The 24,015-nt window shown below is 45.2% G+C and overlaps 1 protein-coding gene across 4 annotated transcripts in view; it reads right to left on the minus strand.

Moving 5' to 3' along the window:
• sufu (suppressor of fused homolog (Drosophila)) overlaps positions 1–24,015 on the minus strand; it is a 157,283-nt gene that overhangs the window by 10,290 nt on the left and 122,978 nt on the right. For all 4 annotated transcript variants that reach the window (XM_038821666.1, XM_038821665.1, XM_038821667.1 and 1 more), the window contains 2 exons: positions 23,047–23,185; positions 5,744–5,812 (listed from right to left, as the gene is read on the minus strand). In XM_038821666.1, coding sequence (XP_038677594.1) covers positions 5,744–5,812; positions 23,047–23,185 — 208 coding nt within the window. The remainder of the gene's footprint in view (positions 1–5,743; positions 5,813–23,046; positions 23,186–24,015) is intronic.

Here is a 24,015-nt window from a genome sequence, read left to right on the forward strand (position 1 = left end):
CTTCTTCTGCATTCCATTTAATGTCGGCCACTTGTGGGAATGGTCGCTGGGTGGGAACGCATACGCCAACCATTATTTTAGAACACAGAACATAGAATAGTACAGCACAGAACAGGTCCTTCGGCCCTTGATGTTGTGCCGAGCATTGTCCGAAACCAAGATCAAGCTATCCCACTCCCTGTCATTCTGGTGTGCTCCATGTGCCTATCCAATAACCGCTTGAAAGTTCCTAACGTGTCCGACTCCACTATCACAGCAGGCAGTCCATTCCACACCCTAACCACTCTGAGTAAAGAACCTGCCTCGGACATCCCTCCTACATCTCCCACCCTGAACCTTATAGTTATGCCCCCTTGTAACAGCTGCATCCACCCGAGGAAATAGAGTGGACGTTCAGAGACTATCTATCCCCCTCATCATCTTATAAATCTCTATTAAGCCGCCTCTCATCCTCCTCCGGTCCAAAGAGAAAAGCCCTAGCTCCCTCAACCTTTCCTCATAAGACTTATCCTGCAAACCAGGCAGCATCCTGGTAAATCACCTTTGCACCCTTTCCAATGCTTCCACATCCTTCCTATAGTGAGGTGACCAGAACTGTACACAAACCTCCAAATGTGGTCTCACCAGGGTCATGTACAGTTGCAGCATACCACCGCGGCTCTTAAACTCAAGCCCCCTGTTAATAAACGCTAACACACTATAGGCCTTCTTCACGGCTCTATCCACTTGAGTGGCAACCTTCAGAGATCTGTGGACATGAACCCCAAGATCTCTGTTCCTCCACATTCCTCAGAACCCTGCCGTTGACCCTGTAATCTGCATTCAAATCTTTTCTACCAAAATGAATCACGTCGCACTTATCAGGGTTAAACTCCTCCATCTGCCATTTTTCGGCCCAGGTCTGCATCCTATCAATGTCTCTTTGCGGCCTACAACAGCCCTCTACCTCATCCACTACTCCACCAATCTTGGTGTCATCAGCAAATTTACTGACCCACCCTTCAGCCCCCTCCTCCAAGTCATTGATAAAAATCACAAATAACAGAGGACCCAGCACTGATCCCTGTGGTAGACCGCTGGTAACTGGTCTCCAGTCTGAAAATTTTCCATCCACCACCACCCTCTGTCTTCTATGTGATAGCCAGTTACTTATCCAATTGGACAAATTTCCCTCCATCCCACACCTCCTTACTTTCTTCATAAGCCGACCATGGGGAACCTTATCAAACGCCTTAGTACAAGACAGCAAGGGCAGCACGGTACCATTGTGGATAGCACAATGGCTTCACAGCTCCAGGGTCCCAGGTTCGATTCCGGCTTGGGTCACTGTCTGTGCGGAGTCTGCACATCCTCCCCGTGTGTGCGTGGGTTTCCTCCGGGTGCTCCGGTTTCTTCCCACAGTCCAAAGATGCGCAGGTTAGGTGTATTGGCCATGGTAAATTGCCCTTAGTGTGTAAAATTGCTCTTAGTGTTGGGTGGGGTTACTGGGTTATGGGGATAGGGTGGAGGTGTTGACCTTGGGTAGGTGCTTTTTCCAAGAGCCGGTGCAGACTCGATGGGCCGAATGGCCTCCTTCTGCACTGTAAATTCTATGATCAACTGCTCTACCTTCATCAACACACTTAGTTACCTCCTCAAAGAATTCAATCAAATTTGTGAGGCAGGACTTACCCTTCACAAATCCATGTTGACTATCCCGGATTCAGCTGCATCTTTCCAAATGGTCATAAATCCTGTCCTTCAGGACCTTTTCCATTAACTTACTGACCACCGAAGTAAGACTAACCGGCCTATAATTACCAGGGTCATTCCTATTCTCTTTCTTGAACAGAGGAACAACATTCGCCACTCTCCAGTCCCCTGGCACTAGTCCCGTGGACAGTGAGGACCCAAAAATCAAAGCCAAAGGCTCTGCAATCTCATCCCTAGCCTCCCAAAGAATCCTTGGATATATCCCATCTGGCCCAGGGGACTTGTCGACCCTCAGGTTTTTCAAAATTGCTAATACATCCTTCCTCAGAACATCTACCTCCTCCAGCCTACCCGCCTGTATCACACTCTCGTCCTCAAAAACATGGCTCCTCTCCTTGGTGAACACTGAAGAAAAGTATTCATTCAACGCCTCTCCTATTTCTTCTGACACCATGCACAAGTTCCCACTACTGTCCTTGACCGGCCCTAACCTCACCCTGGTCATTCTTTTATTTCTCACATAAGAGTAAAAAGCCTTGGGCTTTTCCTTGATCCGACCCGCCAAGGACTTCTGACTTCTCATGCCCCCTAGCTCTCCTAAGCCCTTTTTTTTTAGCTCATTCCTTGTAACCCTCAAGCGACCCAACTGAACCTTGTTTTCTCATCCTTACATACACTTCCTTTTTTCTCTTGACATGGCATTCAACCTCTTTTGTGAGCCATGGTTCCCTCACACGGCCATTTCCTCCCTGCCTGACAGGGACATACCTATCATGGACACGCAGTATTTATTCCTTGAACAAGCTCCACTTTTCATTTGTGCCTTTCCCTGACAGTTTCTGTTCCCATCTTATGCTCCCGAATTCTTGCCTAATCGCATCATAATGACCCCTCCCCCAATTATAAACCTTGCCCAGCCGTATGGCCCTATCCCTCTCCATTGCAATAGTGAAAGACACCGAATTGTGGTCACTATCTCCGAAGTGCTCTCCCACAAACAAATCTAACATTTGGTCCGGTTCATTACCCAGTACCAAATCCAATGTGGCCCCCCCCTCTTGTCGGCCTATCCACATATTGTATCAGGAAACCCTCCTGCACACACTGTACAAAAACTGCCCCATCCGAACTGTTCGACCTCTCGAGGTTCCAATCAATATTTGGAAAGTTAAAGTCACCCATGACAACTACCCTGAGACCTCCACACCTCTCCATAATTTATTTTGCAATTTCTTACTCCACATCTCTATTACTATTTGGGGGCCTATCGAAAACTCCTAACAACGTGACCGCTCCTTTCCTATTTTTAACTTCAGCCCATATTACCTCAGTAGACAGATCCTCTTCGAACTGCCTTTCTGCAGCTGTTAAACTATCCTTGATTAACAATGCTACTCCTCCACCTCTTTTACCACCTTCCCTATTCTTACTGAAACATCTATACCCTGGAACTTCCAACAACCATTCCTGTCCCTGTTCTAACCATGTCTCCGTAATGGCCACAATATCATAGTCCCAAGTATCAATCCACGCTCCAAGTTCACCTATCTTATTCCGGATGCTCCTTGCATTGAAGTAGACACACTTCAACCCACCTTTCTGTCTGCCGGTACACTCCTGCGACCTCAGTACCTCACTACTCTCAACACTGGCTTCTGGACTACAGCTCATTTTCTCATCCCCTGACAAAATAGTTTAACCCCCCCCCCCCCTGCACTCTCTCTTCCTGTTCCTCACCTCGCTAGCACGTGGCACCGGCAACAAACCAGAGATGACAACATGGTTTGTCCTGGCTCTCAGCTTCCACCCTTGCTCCCTAAATTTCTGTTTTAAATCCCCATCCCTTCTCTTACCTATGCCGCTGGTACCGATGTGTAGCACAACTTGTGACTGTTCCCCCTCCTCCTTAAGGATTCTGAAAACACTCTGAAAACAGCTCTCCCTCCTTCTCTTCTGAGCCACAGGGACGGACTCAGTGCTGGAGATCCGTTCACCGTGGCTTACCCTTGGCAGGTCGTCCCCTCAACAGTATCCAAAATGGTACACTTGTTACTGAAGGGAACGACCACAGAGGATCCCTGCACTGACTGCTTCCTCCCAGCACCTCTCACCGTCCCCCATCTATCTTGATTCTTAGGAGTAACTACATCCCTGAAGCTACTATCCATGACCACCTCTGCCTCCCGAATGATCCGAAGTTCATCCAGCTCCAGCTCCAGTTCCCTAAAATGGTTTCTGAGGAGCTGGAGATGGGTGCACTTCCTACAGGTGAAATCAGCAGGGACACTGACGGCGTCCCTCACCTCAAACATTCTGCAGGAAGAACATTGCACTCCCTTCCCTGCCATCCCCTCTAGATAAAACAAGAAAATTACACCGGGGGAAACCAATTATCTGGCTCCCATTGCACTGTCCTATCCTCCCCACATGCCATTAAACATGTCCTGGGGTACTGGAAACTTCTACCCAATTACTTTTCTTCTCTATTTACTCTTACCATTTAAAAAAAAATGTTTACTCTAAAGTAGTACTTATTTACTGCAAAGTAATACTTAGTTTTTGCAATCCACAAATCAATTTCAGTTCCTCCGTGTAAATTGGCAACATCAAAGAAGAAAACTCCTACAAAACAAGGATTTTAAAAATGCTCAATTGACTAGTGCAAACGAAAGCAAAATTTAGGTGACCAAAAAAATATTTAAACTTCATGAAATGAGCTACTCATTTACCCCAAATATACAAACAGTATTGCAAAATAGCAAATTTGTTAGCCAAAATGGAACATACTGGCCCAGATTTTGCAGTGACAATGACAATACAACTGTCAGCATTCATCATCATTACTCTACTGAAATTGACAGTATCTCCAGAATGCTTCAGCACCGTACATGTCCAGAATAATGTGGAAATCTAGAAGTTGCTGCAAGTGATTCTGCAGATGGTGCGTGATGATAATCCCCCCAGAGTGCAAGGCCTAAACTATCACCGAATTTATGAAAGCTTCCAATAATATCACTGTAAAAACACTTGAAAAAGTTATGATTTGTTGAATGAGGTGTAACTGTGGTTTTAATGATGTAATAAGTTCATAATTGCTCCTACACACCTTCACTAGCCTTGAGAAGCTGATTTTATATTTGTACAATATCAACTTTCTCCAGGATATAAAAATGTTAAAACATTTTTAAAGTTTATTTCAACTTCGATTGGATTCCAAACATAATGATTTATTTTGCTGTCTAAAAATATAAACAAAAGTAAAGGATAATCAGTAATTGCAACTTTCCGGAATGCTTCAATATGATTGGTTGCTTAATCAGCTTCTGACATCAAGGCGGCCCAATGTCTATAGTCTGATTTAACTTGGCACCAGATTGAAGTTAGCAGGAAAAGGGAAGTCTACACCACAGAGATAGCTTGACTCAGCGACAAATGTTGTTGCTTCACAGTTGACCCCAAAATCTGGCAGATGAAGTGTCTGGGTGTCATATTTCTAAATTCCTATACTATAAATTGGGCCTTCATCTCACTCTCACATCTCTCCCTCTCTTTCAATATAACACATACATACATAGAACATTAGAACATAACAGTGCAGTACAGGCCCTTCGGGCCTCGATTTTGCGCCGACCTGTGAAACCACTCTAAAGTACAAAGTACATCTCAGAAACTCACCAAAGCTCCTTTGACAGCACCTTCCAAACCTGTGGCCTCAACCACCTAGAAGAACGAGGGCAGCAGTTGCATGTGAACACCACCACCTGCAAATACCCCAACAAGCGACATACCAACCAGACTTTGAACTATATCGCCATTCCTTCACTGCCGTTTGATCTAAATCCTAAACTCCTTTCCTAACAGCACTGTGGGTGAATCCACACCATATGGGCTGCGGCGATTCAAGAGGCAACTCACCAACACCTTCTCAAGGACAATTCGGGGTGGGCAATAAATGTTAATCTAGCCAGCGACACCAACATCCTGTGAAAGAAAAAAATAATCTGAAGAACAATTTCTCTGGATCCCTGCTAACTTGTTTGAGAAATCTTACTTCGTCTGGAGAGGTCAGGTCTTCTAAATCCTCTAGCATTTTTTCCACAAACTCTTCATTCAGCAGAATCTGAAGATATAAAAAGAAAATTAAGCTGTACAAATATCATAATACATATAATTTCAAGATTTTATTCCTCATATGCATACTTTTGCAATCTCTGAGATATTATTTTTATCAAAATTAGTATCATCACACCTGTAACATTGTTGGGAGATGTTTTTCTTCCCTTTATAATTAAGTCGTTATTAACATCCTTCAAGCCAGGAAAATATCTCTGCACTACAGAAATTTAATGATTGAAGTGAAATGGAGCTCATCCAGACTGAATGGCAATGATTCTCTTTTAAGCTATGTTAATAGTTCTTGAACTGGCTAAATACCCAAGTTTTCCATAAGGTACTAACACTTTCAGTTCTTAAAAATTCTATGGGTTTCAAGAACAAATGGATGCATTTTAATTCAAAGCAATACAAGGGTTTTTCCAGCATAATAAAAGCATTTGCAAAATACGTCACCTCAATTTTATTTCTTCAGTATCACCAAGTGTTTCAATTTCCCCCAAGCTCAAAAGAAAATTTCTAAAAGATCTACTTCAAAACTGGATTCCATACATTGAAACAATTTAATGATAATCAACATCTTCGGAATATTTAATCCAAGTCTATTTATTTATTTATCTATCTATTTTTTTATTTTAAATTTAGAGTACCCGATTATTTTCTTTCCCAATTAAGGGTCAATTTAGCGTGGCCAATCCACCTAACCTGCACATCTTTGGGTTGCTGGGGTGAAACCCACGCAGACATGGGGAGAATGTGAAAACTCAACACAGACAGTTACCCAGGGCCGGAATTCGAACCCGGGTCCTCAGCGCCGCAGTCCCAGTGCTATCCACTGCGCCACATGCTGCCCTTCCAAGTCTATTTATGGTATTTGTTAAGGATTTCTTGTAACAAATGGCAATTTTAATCTTCCCACATATTTGTGCAAGGGTTACTCATTTGAAACCACCTTCCACAGTCCTCCTGCGTGTATCTAATTCAATAAATATTAAATAGTCAAAAAGAAACAAAACAAAAGTTAACCTAAAAAAAACCCCGAAGGAACGTTAAAACGTTCAATGATACCATCAGAATTCTTCCAGCTTACTCTTCTTTGCAACTAAGTACATTAGCATGACAGGGACTTCAAGTAAATTCCTCACTCCAAATTATTAACAGTAAATTGCTTTCTCTACATTCAGACATTAGACTGCATGTTAACATAAACAAATGACAAAAAGGAATCAGGAATCACCCATAGTCACCATTAACACACACAGTCCTTCTACCCCCCAACCCTCCCAGCCCCCAACCCCCCTAATGTTCGATGTGATCCAATTCTCGAAAGAGCATAATGAATAACGCCCATGAATTGTAGAACCCCTCCATCCTTTCCCTCAGTTCAAATTTGACCTTTTCAAGCGTCAAGAATCCGTTAAGTCAAGTTAAACAATGTTTTTTCTTTTTTTAAAATAAATTTAGAGTCCCCAGTTATTTTTTTCCAATTAAGGGGCAATTCTGGGTAGCCAATTCGCCTACCATGCACATCTTTGTGGGTTGTGGGGGTGAGACCCACGCAGACACGGGGAGAATGTGCAAACTCCACATGGACAGTGACCCGGAACCGGGATCAAACCCGGGTCCTCGGCGCCGTGAAGCAACACTGCACACCACCGTGCTGCCCCGAGTCAAGTTCAAACTATACCTTATTTTCTAAACAGATGATTTGTTGATGTAATGGGTTGAGTCACAGCCAGTTGCCCTCCCAATATTTTGTTTGATCAATGGTTTATATAGAGTATGTATACTCTGGAAACAGAGCCAAAACTGTTCTCCAATATTCTACATTATTCTCCAATGACCTAATCATTTGATATTGCATTTGTAAACTAACCAATAGGTTCATCTGATCAACATGAAACATCAAGATAGTAACCATTCCAAAATTGACCAATGGCACATGGTCTATTTTTAGGCAGTGTAAAAGGGGGAATTACAGACCAGTTAGCCTAATGTCTGTGGTGGGGAAATTGCTGGAGCGTATAATCAGGGATGGGGTAATTGAACACATTGAAAAATTTGGTTGATCGGGGAGAGCCAGCATAGATTTGTGAAGGGAAGGTCATGCCTGACTAATAGAACATAGAACAGTACAGCACAGTACAGGCCCTTCAGCCCACGATGTTGTGCCGACCATTTATCCTAATCCAAGATCAACCTAACCTGCACCCCTTCAATTTACTGCTGTCCATGTGCCTGTCTCAGAGTCGCTTAAATTAAGCTTATTGAATTTTTTGAAGAGGTGACTACAGCAGTGGACAGGAGAATGCGAATGGATGTCATTTATATGGACTTCCAGAAGACATCTGATAAAGTCCCACACAATTGTTAACTAAGATGGAAGAGACTTCCGGTGGTAACGATGTGAACAGTCGCACGAAAGATGGCTCATCCGTGGGAATTTCGATTTAGGCGCTTGTAACCTGCAAATCGGACACCAAAACAACAAAAAACACCCCCACCCTCATCCTAAACTAACAACCACCTGAGGAACTGCCTTCAAACCAGCCATGGAGCCGGAAAAATGGTAAGAGCAAAAGTCAGGAGATGATGAACCAGGCCTCAGACATGCAAAGTGAAGTAGAGCAGAGTACGGCAGACCGAGTTGGATCGCAAACGTGAATGCCGGCCCACCCACCGACGGAGCAGTGCATTGGGCGTCTCTCACAAGAGCTCCAAAAACACAGGGATTCCATTAACGAAGACCATAGAAATTATGTTGGCCTCATTCAAAGATGCGCTGGAAAGAATGGAGCTGAGACTGGAGACCCAGGAGACGACAGTGTAGGAACTGGAGAAACTGGACACTGACCAGAGCAATCAAACCCCCTTCCTCAAAGCAAAAGTTGCACGGTTGGTGAGAAATCAAAGAGCAATCAAGGGGAAGGTGGAAGATCAGGGGATCCTATAACAGGTTGCTCCGGCAAAACCACAAAGAACCACAGCGGACGATTACCGCAAAACTCCATAAATTTCAAGATAAGGAGCGAATTCTGAAATGGGCGAGAAGGGTGTGGCCCTGTGGATGGGAGGGCTGAGCTGAATGGTGCCATGGCATCTTTATTCAAGAACAAGGTACGTAACATACGACAATAAGGAACATTATTTTAATGTGCCGGAAGATGCAGATGAGTTCATTCCGAAGATATGGGGGGAGAGAGAGAGAAAGAGAGAGACGAAGGGTAAAGTGGTGGGTAAGCAACAGGGGCACGGGGAAGGGAAGACATCAGGGCAGATGGGCTCGGGGCTGTGTGGGGTGGAGGGAAGGGTAGAATGCTGGTTACAATAGGTCGCACATGGAGGCGGCCAGAACAAAGAAGACAACGGTGACCATCTTGGGTGGCCCACAAACAAAGAGAAACCCTGGCGTGCAGGGGTACGTCCACATGGCATGTATGGCTGACCCCACTGGAGGGGTTGGGGACAGAAACCCCCCCCATCAGAATAATTATCTGGAATGTCAGGAGACTCAACGGCCCGGTGAAAAGATCCAGAATCTTCTCCCATTTAAAAGTTCTGAGGTCCGACATAGACACACCTGAGGGAGAAGGACCGACTGACGACAAGCAGGAGCTGGATAGGACACATCTACCAGGCACGCTATATACGAGAGTGAGGAGGCTGGCCATACTGTTTAGTAAAAGGACAACCTTTGCAACGACAAATACAGTGACAGACCCAGGGGGGGTAGTAGGTAAAGGTCAGCGTGTCCTGGAAGGGCAATCGGCCATGACAAGGGAGCTGAATGCTTTTATGGAGTAGATGGGAAGGGGCAGGAGGACCCGTAGGGGTTCACCCATCAGTGAGAGAAGGAGTTCTCCTTCTTTTCCAAGTCCACAAAGTATACTCCCGCGTCAATTTCTTTGTCGTGGGTAAATCAGTGCTTCCAGGGATGGAATGGGCAGGACACTGCAATAATAATCTCTGACCACACACCACACTGCATGGATGTGAGGATAGAGGCAGGCCGGTTCCATGCACCCTTGGAGGCTGGACACAGTCCTCATCACTGACTAGGCATTCTGCAAAAGAATGTCACAAACCATTGACGGGTACGTATCCTACAAACAGGACAGGAACATAGAACATAGAACAGTACAGCACAGAACAGGCCCTTCGGCCCTCAATGTTGTGCCAAGCCATGATCACCCTACTCAAACCCACGTATCCACCCTATACCCGTAACCCAACAACCCCCCCCTTAACCTTACTTTTATTAGGACACTACGGGCAATTTAGCATGGCCAATCCACCTAACCCGCACATCTTTGGACTGTGGGAGGAAACCGGAGCACCCGGAGGAAACCCACGCACACAGGGGGAGGACGTGCAGACTCCACACAGACAGTGACCCAGCCGGGAATCGAACCTGGGACCCTGGAGCTGTGAAGCATTTATGCTAACCACCATGCTACCCTGCTGCCCCTCCCCCTCCCCTTCGCTTCATTATACATCATCACCAGCAGAGTCCCACCATCACCATCATCACCATCACCAGGAGAGGAGGTCTCCCCCTCCCCTTCGCTTCATTATACATCATCACCAGCAGAGTCCCAAACATGTTATAAAACTCTACTGGGAACCCATCCAGCCCTGGGGCCTTCCCTGTCTGTAGTGCCCCATGCTATCCATCACCTCCCTCAGCCCAACCGAGGTCCCGAGGCCCTGAACCCACTCCTCCTCCACCCTAGGATACTACAACCCACCCCGGAACCGCCGCAACTACTCTTTTCCTAGCGGGGGTTCCGGCTCATACAGACTCCTATAAAAGGCCTCAAATGCCCCATTCACCACCTCCGGTCGTCACCACCTAACCCCTCTCGTCCCTCAGCCTACCGACCTACCTCGCTGCTGCCTGCTTCCTCAACTGGTGGGCCGGTATCCTACTCGCCTTCTCCCCATACTCGTACATTGCCCTTCTGGCAGTCTGTAACAGCCCAACTGCCTTCCCTGTGGACACTAATCCAAACTCCATCTGTCTCTTCCTTAACAACCCTTCCTCTGGCGTAACCAAGTATCTCCAGTCCACCCTCAGTATCTCATCCATGCTGCAAACATCTGTGACTCTATATACCATCCTTGCCTTCTCCCGTTCCACCCTCTCCATGCGCGTATGAATCAAAATAAATTCCCCCTGACTACCGCCTTGAGTGCCTCCCACAGTGTGGCGGCTGTGACCTCCCCCGTGTCATTAAATTCTATGTAACCCCGGATGGCAGTCCTCACCTGCTCGCACGCCATTTCGTCCACCAGTAGCCCCTCATCTAACCTTTACTGCAGCGTTGAGTCTCCCCCTGAATAACCCGCAAATCCACTCACTGTGGCGCGTGATCAGAAACCACAATCAACGAGTACCCCGAGTTGGCCACACCCGCCAGCAGCTCTTGTCCATCATGGAAAACATCAATCCGGGAGTACACCCAGTGTACGTGATAACTCCTTCACCCTCGGCCTCCCAAACCTCAATGGGTCATCCTCGGCCTCCCAAACCTCAATGGGTCCCCCACCCACTCTCCGTGCACACCATGAACCCCCTCAACTCCCCAGCCCCCGCAGACAGGAAGGCCCCAGGGCCGGATGGGTTCCCAGTAGAGTTTTATAACACCCTCAATTAGCCATACCCCTTTTTAAGCTAGCCCCGGCCCGCATCCCTCCAGGCCTGCCCGCGGATGCCCCCCGCCATCTCTCCCTTGCCAACTGCGCCACACCAACCATCCCCCCCAACAAAGAACCAACCCCATTCCCCTCACCCCTTCTACATTCCTCTTGGTAACCCATCACTTAACTCCCGTCAACTAGCCTGCTCAACTAGCATGATGGCCCCTGTCCAAGGCCTCTGATTCACCCTCATCCCTCCAGCCCACTCCTCCCCCACAATCAACAACAAACAAAGAGAAACAAAAGGCACACTCACAATCAACTTCTCCATCGAAACCCACCCCGAACTGCCCACTGCATACACTACAATGAACACAAAGTTCCTCTCCAAAATTCAATGTCTTCACACTCCTCCCAGTCCATGGTCCTTCATAAAGTCCATCACCTCCTCTGGTGAGTGAAAATAAAACTCCTGCTTCTGATATGTCATCCACAAGTGGGCAGGGTACAAAACCCCAAACTTCACTCCCTTCTTAAAGAGCACAGTAAGAAGTCTTACAACACCAGGTTAAAATCCAACAGGTTTGTTTCAAACACGAGCTTTCAGAGCGCAGCTCCTTCCTCAGGTGATTCACAGTTCCGAAAGCTCGTGTTTGAAACAAACCTGTTGGACTTTAACCTGGTGTTGTAAGACTTCTTACTGTGCTCACCCCAGTCCAACGCCAGCATCTCCACATCATGGCTTCTTAAAGAGGGCAGCCTTTATCCGGTTGTACTGGCTCTCTGCTTCGCCAGCTCCGCGCCCAGCTTCTGGATGTCCTGCAGTTCACTCCCTTCCCAGGTGCATTTCTTGGTTTGCCCCTCCCATTTCAGAATTTTTTCCTTGTCCAAAAATGGATGCAGCCTCACCACCATCAACCTCGGCGGCTCCCCCACCTGTGGTCTCTTCCTCAGCGTCGTGTGCCCGATCCACCTCAAGGGGCCGGTGGAATGTCCCATCCCCCATCAACCTCTCCAGTATGCTCATCATATAAAAAAGAAACCATTTATAAATATTCATAAAATATTTATTTCCCAATGGAGTTAAAGGAACAATCTTCTTTCATGCTATTACTTGATTGTTATTTTGTACAAAATATACTTGCCGGCCTCCACCCCCTCGATACCCTCAGGCATCCAGACGATGATTGATGAGGGGACAGCGGTGGATGTTGTTTACATGGACTTCAGTAAAGCCTTTGACAAGGTGCCTCATGGCAGACTGGTACAAAAGGTGAAGTTACACGGGACCTGAGGTGAGGTGGCAAACTGGATACAGAACTGGCTCGGTCACAGAGGCAAAGGGTAGCAGTAGAAGGGTGTTTTTCTGAATGGAAGGTTGTGACTAGTGGTGTTTTGGAGGAAATTGCAGCTGGTCTGATTAGTAAATTCGCGGATGACACCAAGGTTGGTGGAGTGACAGATAGTGTGAGGATTGTCAGAGGATACAGCAGGACATAGATAGGTTGGTGACTTGGGCAGAGAAATGGCAAATGGAGTTCAATCCAGACAAATGTGAGGTAATGCACTTCGGTAGATCTAACATAGAGGGGAAATATACAGTAAATGGTAAAACTCTTTGGAATATACAAAGTCAGAGATCTGGGTATGCAGGTCCACAGATCTTTGAAAGTGGCAACACAAGTGGTCAAGGTAGTCATGAAAGCATACGGAATGCTTTCCTTCATTAGACGGGACATCGAGTATAAAAACTGGCAAGTCATGCTGCAGTTCTATAGAACCTTGGTACGGCTGCACTTGGAATATTGCGCACAATTCTGATCGTCACACCACCAGAAGGATGTGGAGGCAGAACAGGTTTGCCAGGATGCTGCCTGGTCTGGAGGGTGTTAGCTATGCGGAGAGAGACTGAATAGACTCGGACTGTTTTCATTAGAACGACGGAGTTGAGGGGTGACCTGACAGAGATCTACAAGATTATGAGGGGCATGGATAGAGTGGATGGCAGGCACTCTTTCTCAGGACAGAGGGGTCAGTTACCAGGGGGTATAGGTTTAAAGTCTGTTGGGCAAAGTTTAGAGGAGATGTGCGAGGCAGGCCTTTTACACAGAGGGTGGAGAGTGCCTGGAACGCGTTGCCAGGGGAGTTTGTGGAAGCAAATAAATTAATGGCGTTCAAAAGGCATCGCAACGTGGCGCAGTGGCTAGCACTGGGACTACTGGGCTGAGGACCCGGGTTTGAATCACGGCCCCGAGTAACTGTCCGTGTGGAGTTTGCATTCTCCCCGTGTCTGTGTGGGTTTCACCCCCACAACCCAAAGATGTGCTGGTTAGGTGGATTGGCCACGCTAAATTGCCACTCAATTGGAAAAGAAAAATAGACATCTCGACAAGTACATGGATAGGATGGGTATAGAGCGATAAGGCCCAAGGAAGTGCTGAGGGTTTTGCCCAAGGGTGGTATCATGACCGGTACAGGCTTGGAGTGCCGAAGAGCCTGTTCCTTTGCTGTATTGTTCTTTGATCCTCAAATTCTGCCTCCAAGAGTAGTTCTTAAGGTTATCCAATTTCTCTCTCAGCCTCTTCTGGCTGTGCAATACCATTCCCAACTCAGTGTCCAGCGAGGCCAGCTTTTCCTCAGGCTCTCCCACCACCTCCTCCAACTTCTGGATCGCCAGGTCCTGAGCCTCCTGCCTCTGCTCCACTCGCTCAATCACAGCTCTAAGCAGCTCTGCCACCCTGGCCAAATCCTCCAAAGCCTCTTTCTTCGTTTGCTGGAATTTGTTGTTCAAAAAAATCCACCAGGTACTCCGTCGACCACTGGGCAGGTAGCGTAGCCACCTTGCTCTCCGGCATCTTCACCTATGGGTTGGGGCTGGTCTAGCTCACTCGGCTAAATCGCTGGCTTTGCAGACCAAGGCAGGCCAGCAGCACGGTTCGATTCCCGTACCAGCCTCCCCGGACAGGCGCCGGAATGTGGCGACTAGGGACTTTTCACGGTAACTTCATTGAAGCCTAATCGTGACAATAAGTGATTTTCATTTCGTTTTCAGTTTTCATTTCTATGGCGCACTAAAACTTCCTTGCTCCAGCTGCACTCTCTCGTGGCACTTCTCATCCACTGATCTATACACTAGCTTTACCAGAGGAGTATTACCTTCCCTAGGCCCCCTGGTATGTTTTAATACCAGGAGGCAACATGGATAAAATTAATAGAACACGTTTGCAGTGAACGATCATTGTGGGGAGGCGGGGGGGGGGGGGGGGGGGGGGGGGGGGGGGGGGGGGGCTTGCACAGTTAGGGGCCCGTATCTTTACCTGTCTATGTTCTTATTTTTCTTCTTCTCGTAGATCATTCTGTAGATTTCTCTTTAGTATTGTGTGATGTTCTTTGCTATGTTATTATAATAGCAAAATTAATGAAAAATATTTTATAGAAACTAAGGTGGAAGTCCACAGAATTGAGGGCAAATTATTGACATGGTTAGGAAATTGGATGAGTGGCTGGCGACAGAGAGAGGGAGTAATGGGTAATTGGCCTAATTGGCGGAAGGTGACTAGTGGTGTACTACAGGGATCTGTGTTGAGGCCTCAATTCTCCACACTATTCATTAATGACTTGGATGATGGCAGAGAAAGTGCTATATCCAAATTGTTGATGACACTGTTGGGTGGAATCAAAAGCAGCCTAGATGATAGCATAAAGTTTCAAGGAGATGACAAACTAGTTGAATGGGCAAAATTGTGGCAGATGGAATTTAATGTAAGCAAATGTGAGATGATTCATTTTGGACCAAAAAAGGATAGAGCAGTGTACTTTCTAAATGGAAAGAGGTTAGGTACAGTGGATGTCCAAAGAGACTTGGGGGTTCAGGCGCATAGGTCCTTAAAATGCCAGGAACAAGTGCAGCAATCAATCAAAAAGACTAATGGAATGCTAGCTTCTATATCTAGAGGATTGGAGTATAAAGGCATGGGGTTAAGCTGCAGCTGTACAAAACCTTGGTTAGACCCCACGGAGTACTGTGAGCAGTTCTAGGAGTTCTAGGCACCACACCATAGGACGGATATTTTGGCCTTGGTGGGAGTGCAATGTAGGTTTACAAAAATGATACCTGGATTACATGGGTTGAGTTATGAAGAGAAATTACTCAAATTAGATCTGTTTTCCCTAGAATTTAGAAGGTTAAGCACTGACGTGATTGAAGTATTCAAGGTATTTACAAGGAAAGACAGGGCAGATAAAGACAAACCACTGGTTGGAGATTCTAAAACTAAGGGGCATAGCCTAAAATTTAGGGCAAAATCGTTCAGGAGAGATGTTAGGAAGCACTTCTTCACTCAAAGGGTGGTAGAGGTTTGGAATTCTCTCTCACAAACAGCAGTTGAAGCTAGTTTGATTGTTAATTTTAAATCTGAGATAGATAGGTTTTTGTTAAGCAAAGATATTAATGGATACGGGCCAAAAGTAGGTATATGGAGTTAGGTCACAGATCAGCCATGATCTTATTGAATGGCGGGACAGGCTCAAGAGGCTGAATGGCCTACTCCTGTTCCGATGTTTAATGCCTGCAGTAGGAGAGCAAATTATTCACTGGGAGCAAATGTTCTCCATAAACATGCATTTGGTTTACAGGACCATGTAAGTACAGTTGTAATATAACAGATGCTGTAAAATCTTATTTGAGGTTCTAAGTTATTTGAACTACAGAATAACAAGAAACTTTTTTTTAAAAATCTGTTTCAGATACATAGGCTGGTATTTTCCAACCATTCACGCTGGGGGATCTTTGCAGAAGGCGCACACTCACCGCAGGTTTTCCAGCGACGAGGGCGACATTCAAAGGGAAATCCCGTTGACAATGGCAGGGCCAGAAGATCCTGCCACCGGCAATGGGGCTGCCTCAGTTGCTACCAAAACAATGTGGTGGATTGTGTGGACAATCCTAACTAATGAAACAAGCAGAAACACAGCAGATATAATTTACTTTGGATGTGTATGAAATGGACTACTTCAGAAGAAATGACATTGAGAGGCAATTTATTCTCAATTATCATATTTTGAGTGGACAAATATTCACAAATCCTTGATGACTGCAGGTAAGAAAGCATGACTTCATAAATACAAAAACAAAGCAGTCCTGCTAAACGTTTAATAAATCACAGATTAGGCCTCAGATAGACGATTGTTCCAACTCTGGGTGACAACTTTAAGGAAGATGTCAAGATCCTGGAAGGGGTTCAGGGGATCTTTACCAGGATGATACCAAGGATATGGGAGTTTGGTTAAGTACAGAGATTGATTGGGGCGGCACGTGGGGCAGTGGCTAGCACTGGGACTACGGCGCTGAGGACCCAGGTTTGAATCCCGGCCCTGAGTCACTGTCCGTGTGGAGTTTGCACATTCTCCCCGTGGCTGCGTGGGTTTCACCCCCACAACCCAAAGATGTGCAGGGTAGGTGGATTGGCCACGCTAAATTGCCCCTTAATTGGAAAAAAAAATTGGATACTCTAAATTTAAAAAAAAGTTATTTAAAGAAGTACAGAGATAGTGTATACAGGAGGTGGAGGGAAGTGGGGCTGGTCAAGGTGAGGGATTTGTATTTGGAGGAAGGGTTCGCCAGTCTGGAGGAGCTAAGGGAGAGAGGGTAGTGCTGCCGAGGGGTAGTGAGTTCAGGTATCTACAGGTTAGGGACTTTGCACGAAAGGCCTGGAAGGGGTCCCTAGCTTGCCAGATACACCCTGCTGGAGCTACTGCTGCTTCCGGATGTGGAAGGGGAGGGAAGAATAGGGGATATATATAAGGGGCTGGGTAGCAGGGAGGCGAGCGGGTGGTGAAGATCAAGGAGAAATGGGAAGCGGAGTTGGGAATGGAGATCTATTGGGGAGTATGGAGTGAGGCACTGCGAAAGGTAAACGGGACCTCTTCTTGTGCAAGGATGAGCCTGATACAGTTTAAGGTGGCGCACAGGGTGCATATGACCCGGTCGAGAATGAGTGGGTTATTTCAGGGAGTAGCAGGTGAGTGTGAGAGGTATGGGCGGGGGCCAGCGAATCATGCACACATGCTTTGGGGTTGTGAAAAATTGGGAAGATTCTGGGCGGGTGTGTTTGCGGTCTTAGCCAGGATATTGGAGGAGGGAGAGGACACGGACCCTATGGTGGTGATAATTGGGGTTTCAGAGAATCCGGAACTCATGGAGAGGAGGAAGGCCAATGTTATGGCCTTTGCCTCTCTGAAGAATTTTGCTGGAGTGGCGGTCGGCATCGCCACCGTGGGTAGCAGCATGATTGGGTGACCTGTACGACTTCCTGCGGTTAGAAAAGTTAAAGTATGAGTTTAGGGGCTTTGAACTTGTATCCCCTCGTAACTAACCCATCAACTAAGGGGAACAGCTGCTCCCTAAACACCCTGTCCATGCCTCTCATAATCTTCTATGCCTCAATCAGGTTGTGGAGTAAAAGCTGGGGTATGGTATTAAACTGAACTGTCTTTCGTGGACAATCCTAACTAATGAAACGAGCAGAAACACAAGCAGGTGCAATTTACTTTGGATGTGTATGAAATAGAATAAGCAAGTCCATTATATTGCACCATTTCCAGCTAAGAGATTTAGCACAAGGAACCATATCCCAGGAAGCTCATTTGTTCTTGAACTAACTTTTATGAGCACAAATAGCCCAGAGGGCATACTCCCAATTTTTCATCTCTACCCATTGGAAGTGTGCGCGCTCTCCTTGTCATCTCTCTTTAAATTGTTATTGCTTCTGCCTCAACAGCCATTTGTATAATTAACACTAGATGATTACAGCGGAGGTTAGGAACAAAAAACATTTTTTGACATAGTATACGCTGAGGCAGACACTAATTCAAAAGGAAATTTATTTTAATTTATTAAGGAAGAATATAGAAAGGAAAAGCATTAAAGCTTATCATTACCACTGGCACAGCTGCAATGACCTTAATGATCTCATTCCGTAATCAATTTCTAATGATAAGAGTTGTTTAGGATCAAGTAACATTAAATTTCTGTTGTAAAAATGGAAATGAACAAGTTCCTACAAACACATTATTACAAACCAGTTAGGGACCAGTAACCTTTTTTGTAAAGTGTACAGAGTTTGAAATCACAGGTGTTTACTAGAGAATAAAACCACAAGAGTCCTTGTTTGTACACAAACAGAAGAATTTTAACTGTCCAAAGTCCACAAAACAAACAGTCAATACTAACCATCTTATACGCTAACACCCAGAACTAACATAAGATAAATATGAATGAACAGGAAAATTATGGTAGAACACAGCACAAATTGCATATTAAAAGGCAGACACAGCCACAGCACATCCCACACATTTTCTCAGCAACCCACCCAGACATCAGTGACCACCGTGAGTCACAAAAATCTGTTAAACTCTTTTCTCCTAACGGAGAGATTTCAGTTCCTCTCCTTTGAGAATGTAGCTTTTCATTTCCTTCATCAGCAGCTCCAACTGTGCATGGAGCCTTCTTGCTTCTGCCTGCAGTGAGTTGTCAGACAATTGGACTCTAGCTCAAACTTCCCCACCCAATGCTCACCTTGCAGCCTTTCAAATCACTGTCTGACAGTATGTGCCACACTGCACTACTGTCTATACTTTGGAACAGTTCCCGCCTCCCAGTTGTGTCACTACCAAAGACTGCTTGCCTATCAGCATGAAATGTGGGAAGCGAAGCAGGCTGTGATTGGATGTGCAGTCCTTGGCAGATATCTTCAACCTCACTGACCCTTCTTACTGACATTTTCAACAATCGCTCAGGAAACCAAACAGAGGGGCTTCACAGGTCCCGGGCGAGACAAGTCTGATCCAAAGCATCGGAGCACAGTCTCAGGATAAGGAGCATATGATTTAGGACTGAGACAAAGAGACATTTCTTCACTCAATGGGTTGTGAATCTTTGGTATTAGCTATCCCAGAGGGTTGTGGATGCTCCAACACCGAATACTTTTAAGGCTGGGACAGAAAGGTTTTTGGTCTCTCAGGGAATTAAGGGATATGGGGAGCATGTGGGAAAATGGAGTTGAAGCCCAAGGTCAGCCATGATCATATTGAACCTACGAGGGAACAAGCGGTCCTAGATCTTGTCCTGTGTAATGAGACAGGATTTATTCATGATCTCATTGTTAGGGATCCTCTTGGGAGCGATCACAATATGGTGGAATTTAAAATACAGATGTATGGTGAGAAGGTAAAATCAAATACTAGTGTTTTGTGCTTAAACAAAGGAGATTACAATGGGATGAGAGAAGAACTAGCTAAGGTAGACTGGGAGCAAATACTTTATGGTGGATCAGTTGAGGAACAGTGGAGAACCTTCCAAGCGATTATTCAAGTGCTCAGCAAAGGTTTATACCAACAAAAAGGAAGGACGGTAGAAAGAGGGAAAATCGACCGTGGATATCTAAGGAAATAAGGGAGAGTATCAAAATGAAGGAAAAAGCATACAAAGTGGCAAACATTAGTGGGAGACTAGAGGACTGGGAAATCTTTAGGGGGCAACAGAAAGCTACTAAAAAAGCTATAAAGAAGGGTAAGATAGATTATGAGAGTAAACTTGCTCAGAATATAAAAACAGACAGTAAGAGTTTCTACAAATATATAAACCAAAAAAGAGTGGCTACGGTAAATATTGGTCCTTTAGAGGATGAGAAGGGAGTTTTAATAATGGGAGATGAGGAAATGGCTGAGGAACTGAACAGGTTTTTTGGGTCAGTCTTCACAATGGAAGACACAAATAACATGCCAGTGACTGATAGAAATGAGGCTATGACAGGTGAGGACCTCGAGAGAATTGTTATCACTAAGGAGGTAGTGGTGGGCAAGCTAATGGGGCTAAAGGTGGACAAGTCTCCTGGCCCTGATGGAATGCATCCCAGAGTGCTAAAAGAGATGGCTAGGGAAATTGCAAATGCGCTAGTGATAATTTACCAAAATTCACTAGACTCTGGGGTGGTCCCGGTGGATTGGAAATTAGCAAACATGACACCACTATTTAAAAAAGGAGGTAGGCAGAGAGCGGGTAATTATAGGCCAGTGAGCTTAACTTCAGTAGTAGGGAAGATGCTGGAATCCATCATCAAGGAAGAAATAGCGAGGCATCTGAATAGAAATTGTCCCATTGGGCAGACGCAGCATGGGTTCATAAAGGGCAGGTCGTGCCTAACTAATTTAGTGGAATTTTTTGAGGACATTACCAGTGCAGTAGATAACGGGGAGCCAATGGATGTGGTATATCTGGATTTCCAGAAAGTCTTTGACAAGGTGCCACACAAAGGTTGCTGCACAAGATAAAGATGCATGGCATGAAGGGTAAAGTAGTAGCATGGATAGAGGATTGGTTAATTAATAGAAAGCAAAGAGTGGGGATTCATGGGTTTTTCTCTGGTTGGCAATCAGTAGCTAGTGATGTCCCTCAGGGATCCGTGTTGGGCCCACAATTGTTCACAATTTACATAGATCATTTGGAGTTGGGGACTAAGGGCAATGTGTCCAAGTTTGCAGATGACACTAAGATTTTTTTTTTTTTTTTTTACCCAATTATTTTTTCCAATTAAGGGGCAATTTAGTGTGGCCAATCCACCTACTCTGCACATTTTTGGGTTGTGGGGGCGAAACCCACGCAGACACGGGGAGAATGTGCAAACTCCACACGGACAGTGACCCAGAGCCGGGATCGAACCTGGGACCTCAGCGCCGTGAGGCGGTTGTGCTAACCACTAGGCCACCGTGCTGCCCTCAGATGACACTAAGATAAGTGGTAAAGCGAAAAGTGCAGAGGATACTGGAAGTCTGCAGAGGGATTTAGATAGGTTAAGTCAATGGGCTAGGGTCTGGCAGATGGAATACAATGTTGACAAATGTGAGGTTAATCATTTTGGTAGGAACAACAGCAAACGGGATTATTATTTCAATGATAAAATATTAAAGCATGCTGCTGTGCAGAGACCTGGGTGTGCTCGTGCATGAGTCACAGAAAGTTGGTTTACAGGTGCAACAGGTGATTAAGAAAGCGAATGGAATTTTGTCCTTCATTGCTAGAGGGATGGAGTTTAAGACTAGGGAGGTTATGCTGCAATTGTATAAGGTGTTAGTGAGGCCACACCTGGAGTATTGTGTTCAGTTTTGGTCTCCTTACTTGAGAAAGGACATAGTGGCACTGGGGGGGGGCGCGCAGAGGAGATTCACTAGGTTAATCCCAGAGTTGAAGGGGTTGGATTACGACGAGAGGTTGAATTAACTGGGACTGTACTCATTGGAATTTAGAAGGATGCGGGGATCTTATAGAAACATATAAAATGATGAAGGGAATAGATAGGATAGATGCGGGCAAGTTGTTTCCACTGGTGGGTGAAAGCAGAATGAGGGGGCATAGCCTCAAAATAAGGGGAAGTAGATTTAGGACTGAGTTTAGGAGGAACTTCTTCACCCAAAGGGTTGTGAATCAATGGAATTCCTTGCCCAGTGAAGCAGTTGAGGCTCCTTCATTAAATGTTTTTAAGGTAACGGTAGATAGTTTTTTGAAGAATAAAAGGATTAAGGGTTATGGTGTTCGGGCCGGAAAGTGGAGCTGAGTCCACAAAAGATCAGCCATGATCACATTGAATGGCGGAGCAGGCTCGAAGGGCCAGATGGCCTACTCCTGCTCCTAGTTCTTATGTTCTTATGAATGGTGGAGCAGGGTTGATAGACCATGTGGTCTACTTCTACTCCTATTTCCTATGTTTCCCTGCAGCACCCTGCACTGGAGCCAGAGACATTATGGGAGTTGTAATCCTCAGCCATCATCCTGAAAACAAAAGACAAAATCCAAAACAATAGAATCCCTCAACGGTCAGAATATGTTGTCGTATCTTAGGTGCTGCCATATGGAACATAAAGTGCAGGAGGCCATTCAGCCCATCGAGTCTGCACCGACCCACTTAAGCCCTCACTTCCACCCTATCCCCGTAACCCAATAACCTCTCTTAACCTTTTTTTTTTGGGCACTAAAGGCAATTTATCATGGCCAATCCACCTAACCTGCACGTCTTTGGACTGTGGAGAAAACCGGAGCTCCCAGAGCAAACCCACGAAGACACGGGAGAACGTGCAGACTCCTCACAGACAGTGACCTAAGCCGGGAATCATAGGGTAGAAGATTAGGACTGTAAAAATATGATTTGTGAAGACTTTTTTTTTTGGTAATTGAACATTGCTTTGTTTATACTTGCTTAAATCGAGCCACTTGAACTAAGTTTTACAATAAAAAGTCACAACAGCATTTTGGTGTAAGGGGAATATAGGTACAAGAACTAGTCTTTGAATGTCCCTTCCGAAATATACAAAGCAAAGAATTTTAGAAAACTTTTGATGTGGTTCTATAGATTTTAAGATTCTTAACTTGAATATTCCTTACCATTGTGCTTGCATAAACATAATTAAGAATATGGTTGATGGTTTTTACCTTTTCAAAGAGATATAAATTTATCTCTTTGGTGCTGCAAGTATGCTAGCAATTGGTGAATCAGTTGCCCATACAATGCTGAGCAAAATGAAGTCAAGGCAATAACAGCAGATACCCACCTGTAGCCATGGACCATGAGCTGCATATGGGTGTTCCTCTGTAGCAAATGCTCCTTCAACGCCAGTAGAAACGAATGTGATTGCCGTATCTCCTGTGATGCTTTTGTAAGTAAAGTGCCTTCCATGTAACAATCTACCTCTAAAAGAACAAGCATATTTCTTATAGCATTACGTTGTTTTCAAATAGATATGTTTCCTAAGTTCAAACAACTGCTGAGCATTCACACAAACACACTGACCTATTTTCCTCCAGACTGGAAAACAGGTCTCTGCATTAATTCTTTTGAGTGCTGTAGATGAGCTGTCAGGCATTGGGAGCCAATGACAAATGCACAGACCTCCCGGCTCAACCTTTACATTAAAGGCCAACCTCCATCCAAAAAAAATCCTTTTAAAAAGAAAAATTTCTTCCTTCTCCAAGGGGTGAGTGGGAATTCGAAGTAAACCCAGGAAGTTAAATGATTGAACATTTTGCTTCCTGTGGTTGGGAATATTAGGTAGAGAAAAGTAAAATTTAAAATTAAAAACAGATGGAACAACTAGATGTCATGGCAAAATATTAATTTTAAATAAAACTGTTTGTGTTTTTTAGTATTGTATTGCAGTGAGAAAGGTATTTGATGTTTGAGTACCATTATTACAGTATGATGCTAGAACTTTCAACATCACAGTATAATGCGCTGAGAAACTACAGAACAGTTAACCTAAACATTGCTACAGTGCAATTTGTTTGAACTTGCCGGAATTTTAATTTAAAAATTCAACACTTAAATCTGAAAACAATATAGTACGGAGCATTGTTGGGAACAACATGTTTAATTTATATTTCATATCTGTATGTTAAGAAAGGTGAAATCAGAGGGCAGCATGGGGGCACAGTGGTTAGCACTGGGACTACGGCGCTGAGGACCCGGGTTCAAATCCTGGCCCTGGGTCATTGTCATTGTCCATGGGGAGTTTGTACATTCT

The sequence above is a fragment of the Scyliorhinus canicula genome, chromosome 16, assembly GCF_902713615.1.
Source record: "Scyliorhinus canicula chromosome 16, sScyCan1.1, whole genome shotgun sequence".
Lineage (NCBI taxonomy): Eukaryota > Metazoa > Chordata > Chondrichthyes > Carcharhiniformes > Scyliorhinidae > Scyliorhinus > Scyliorhinus canicula.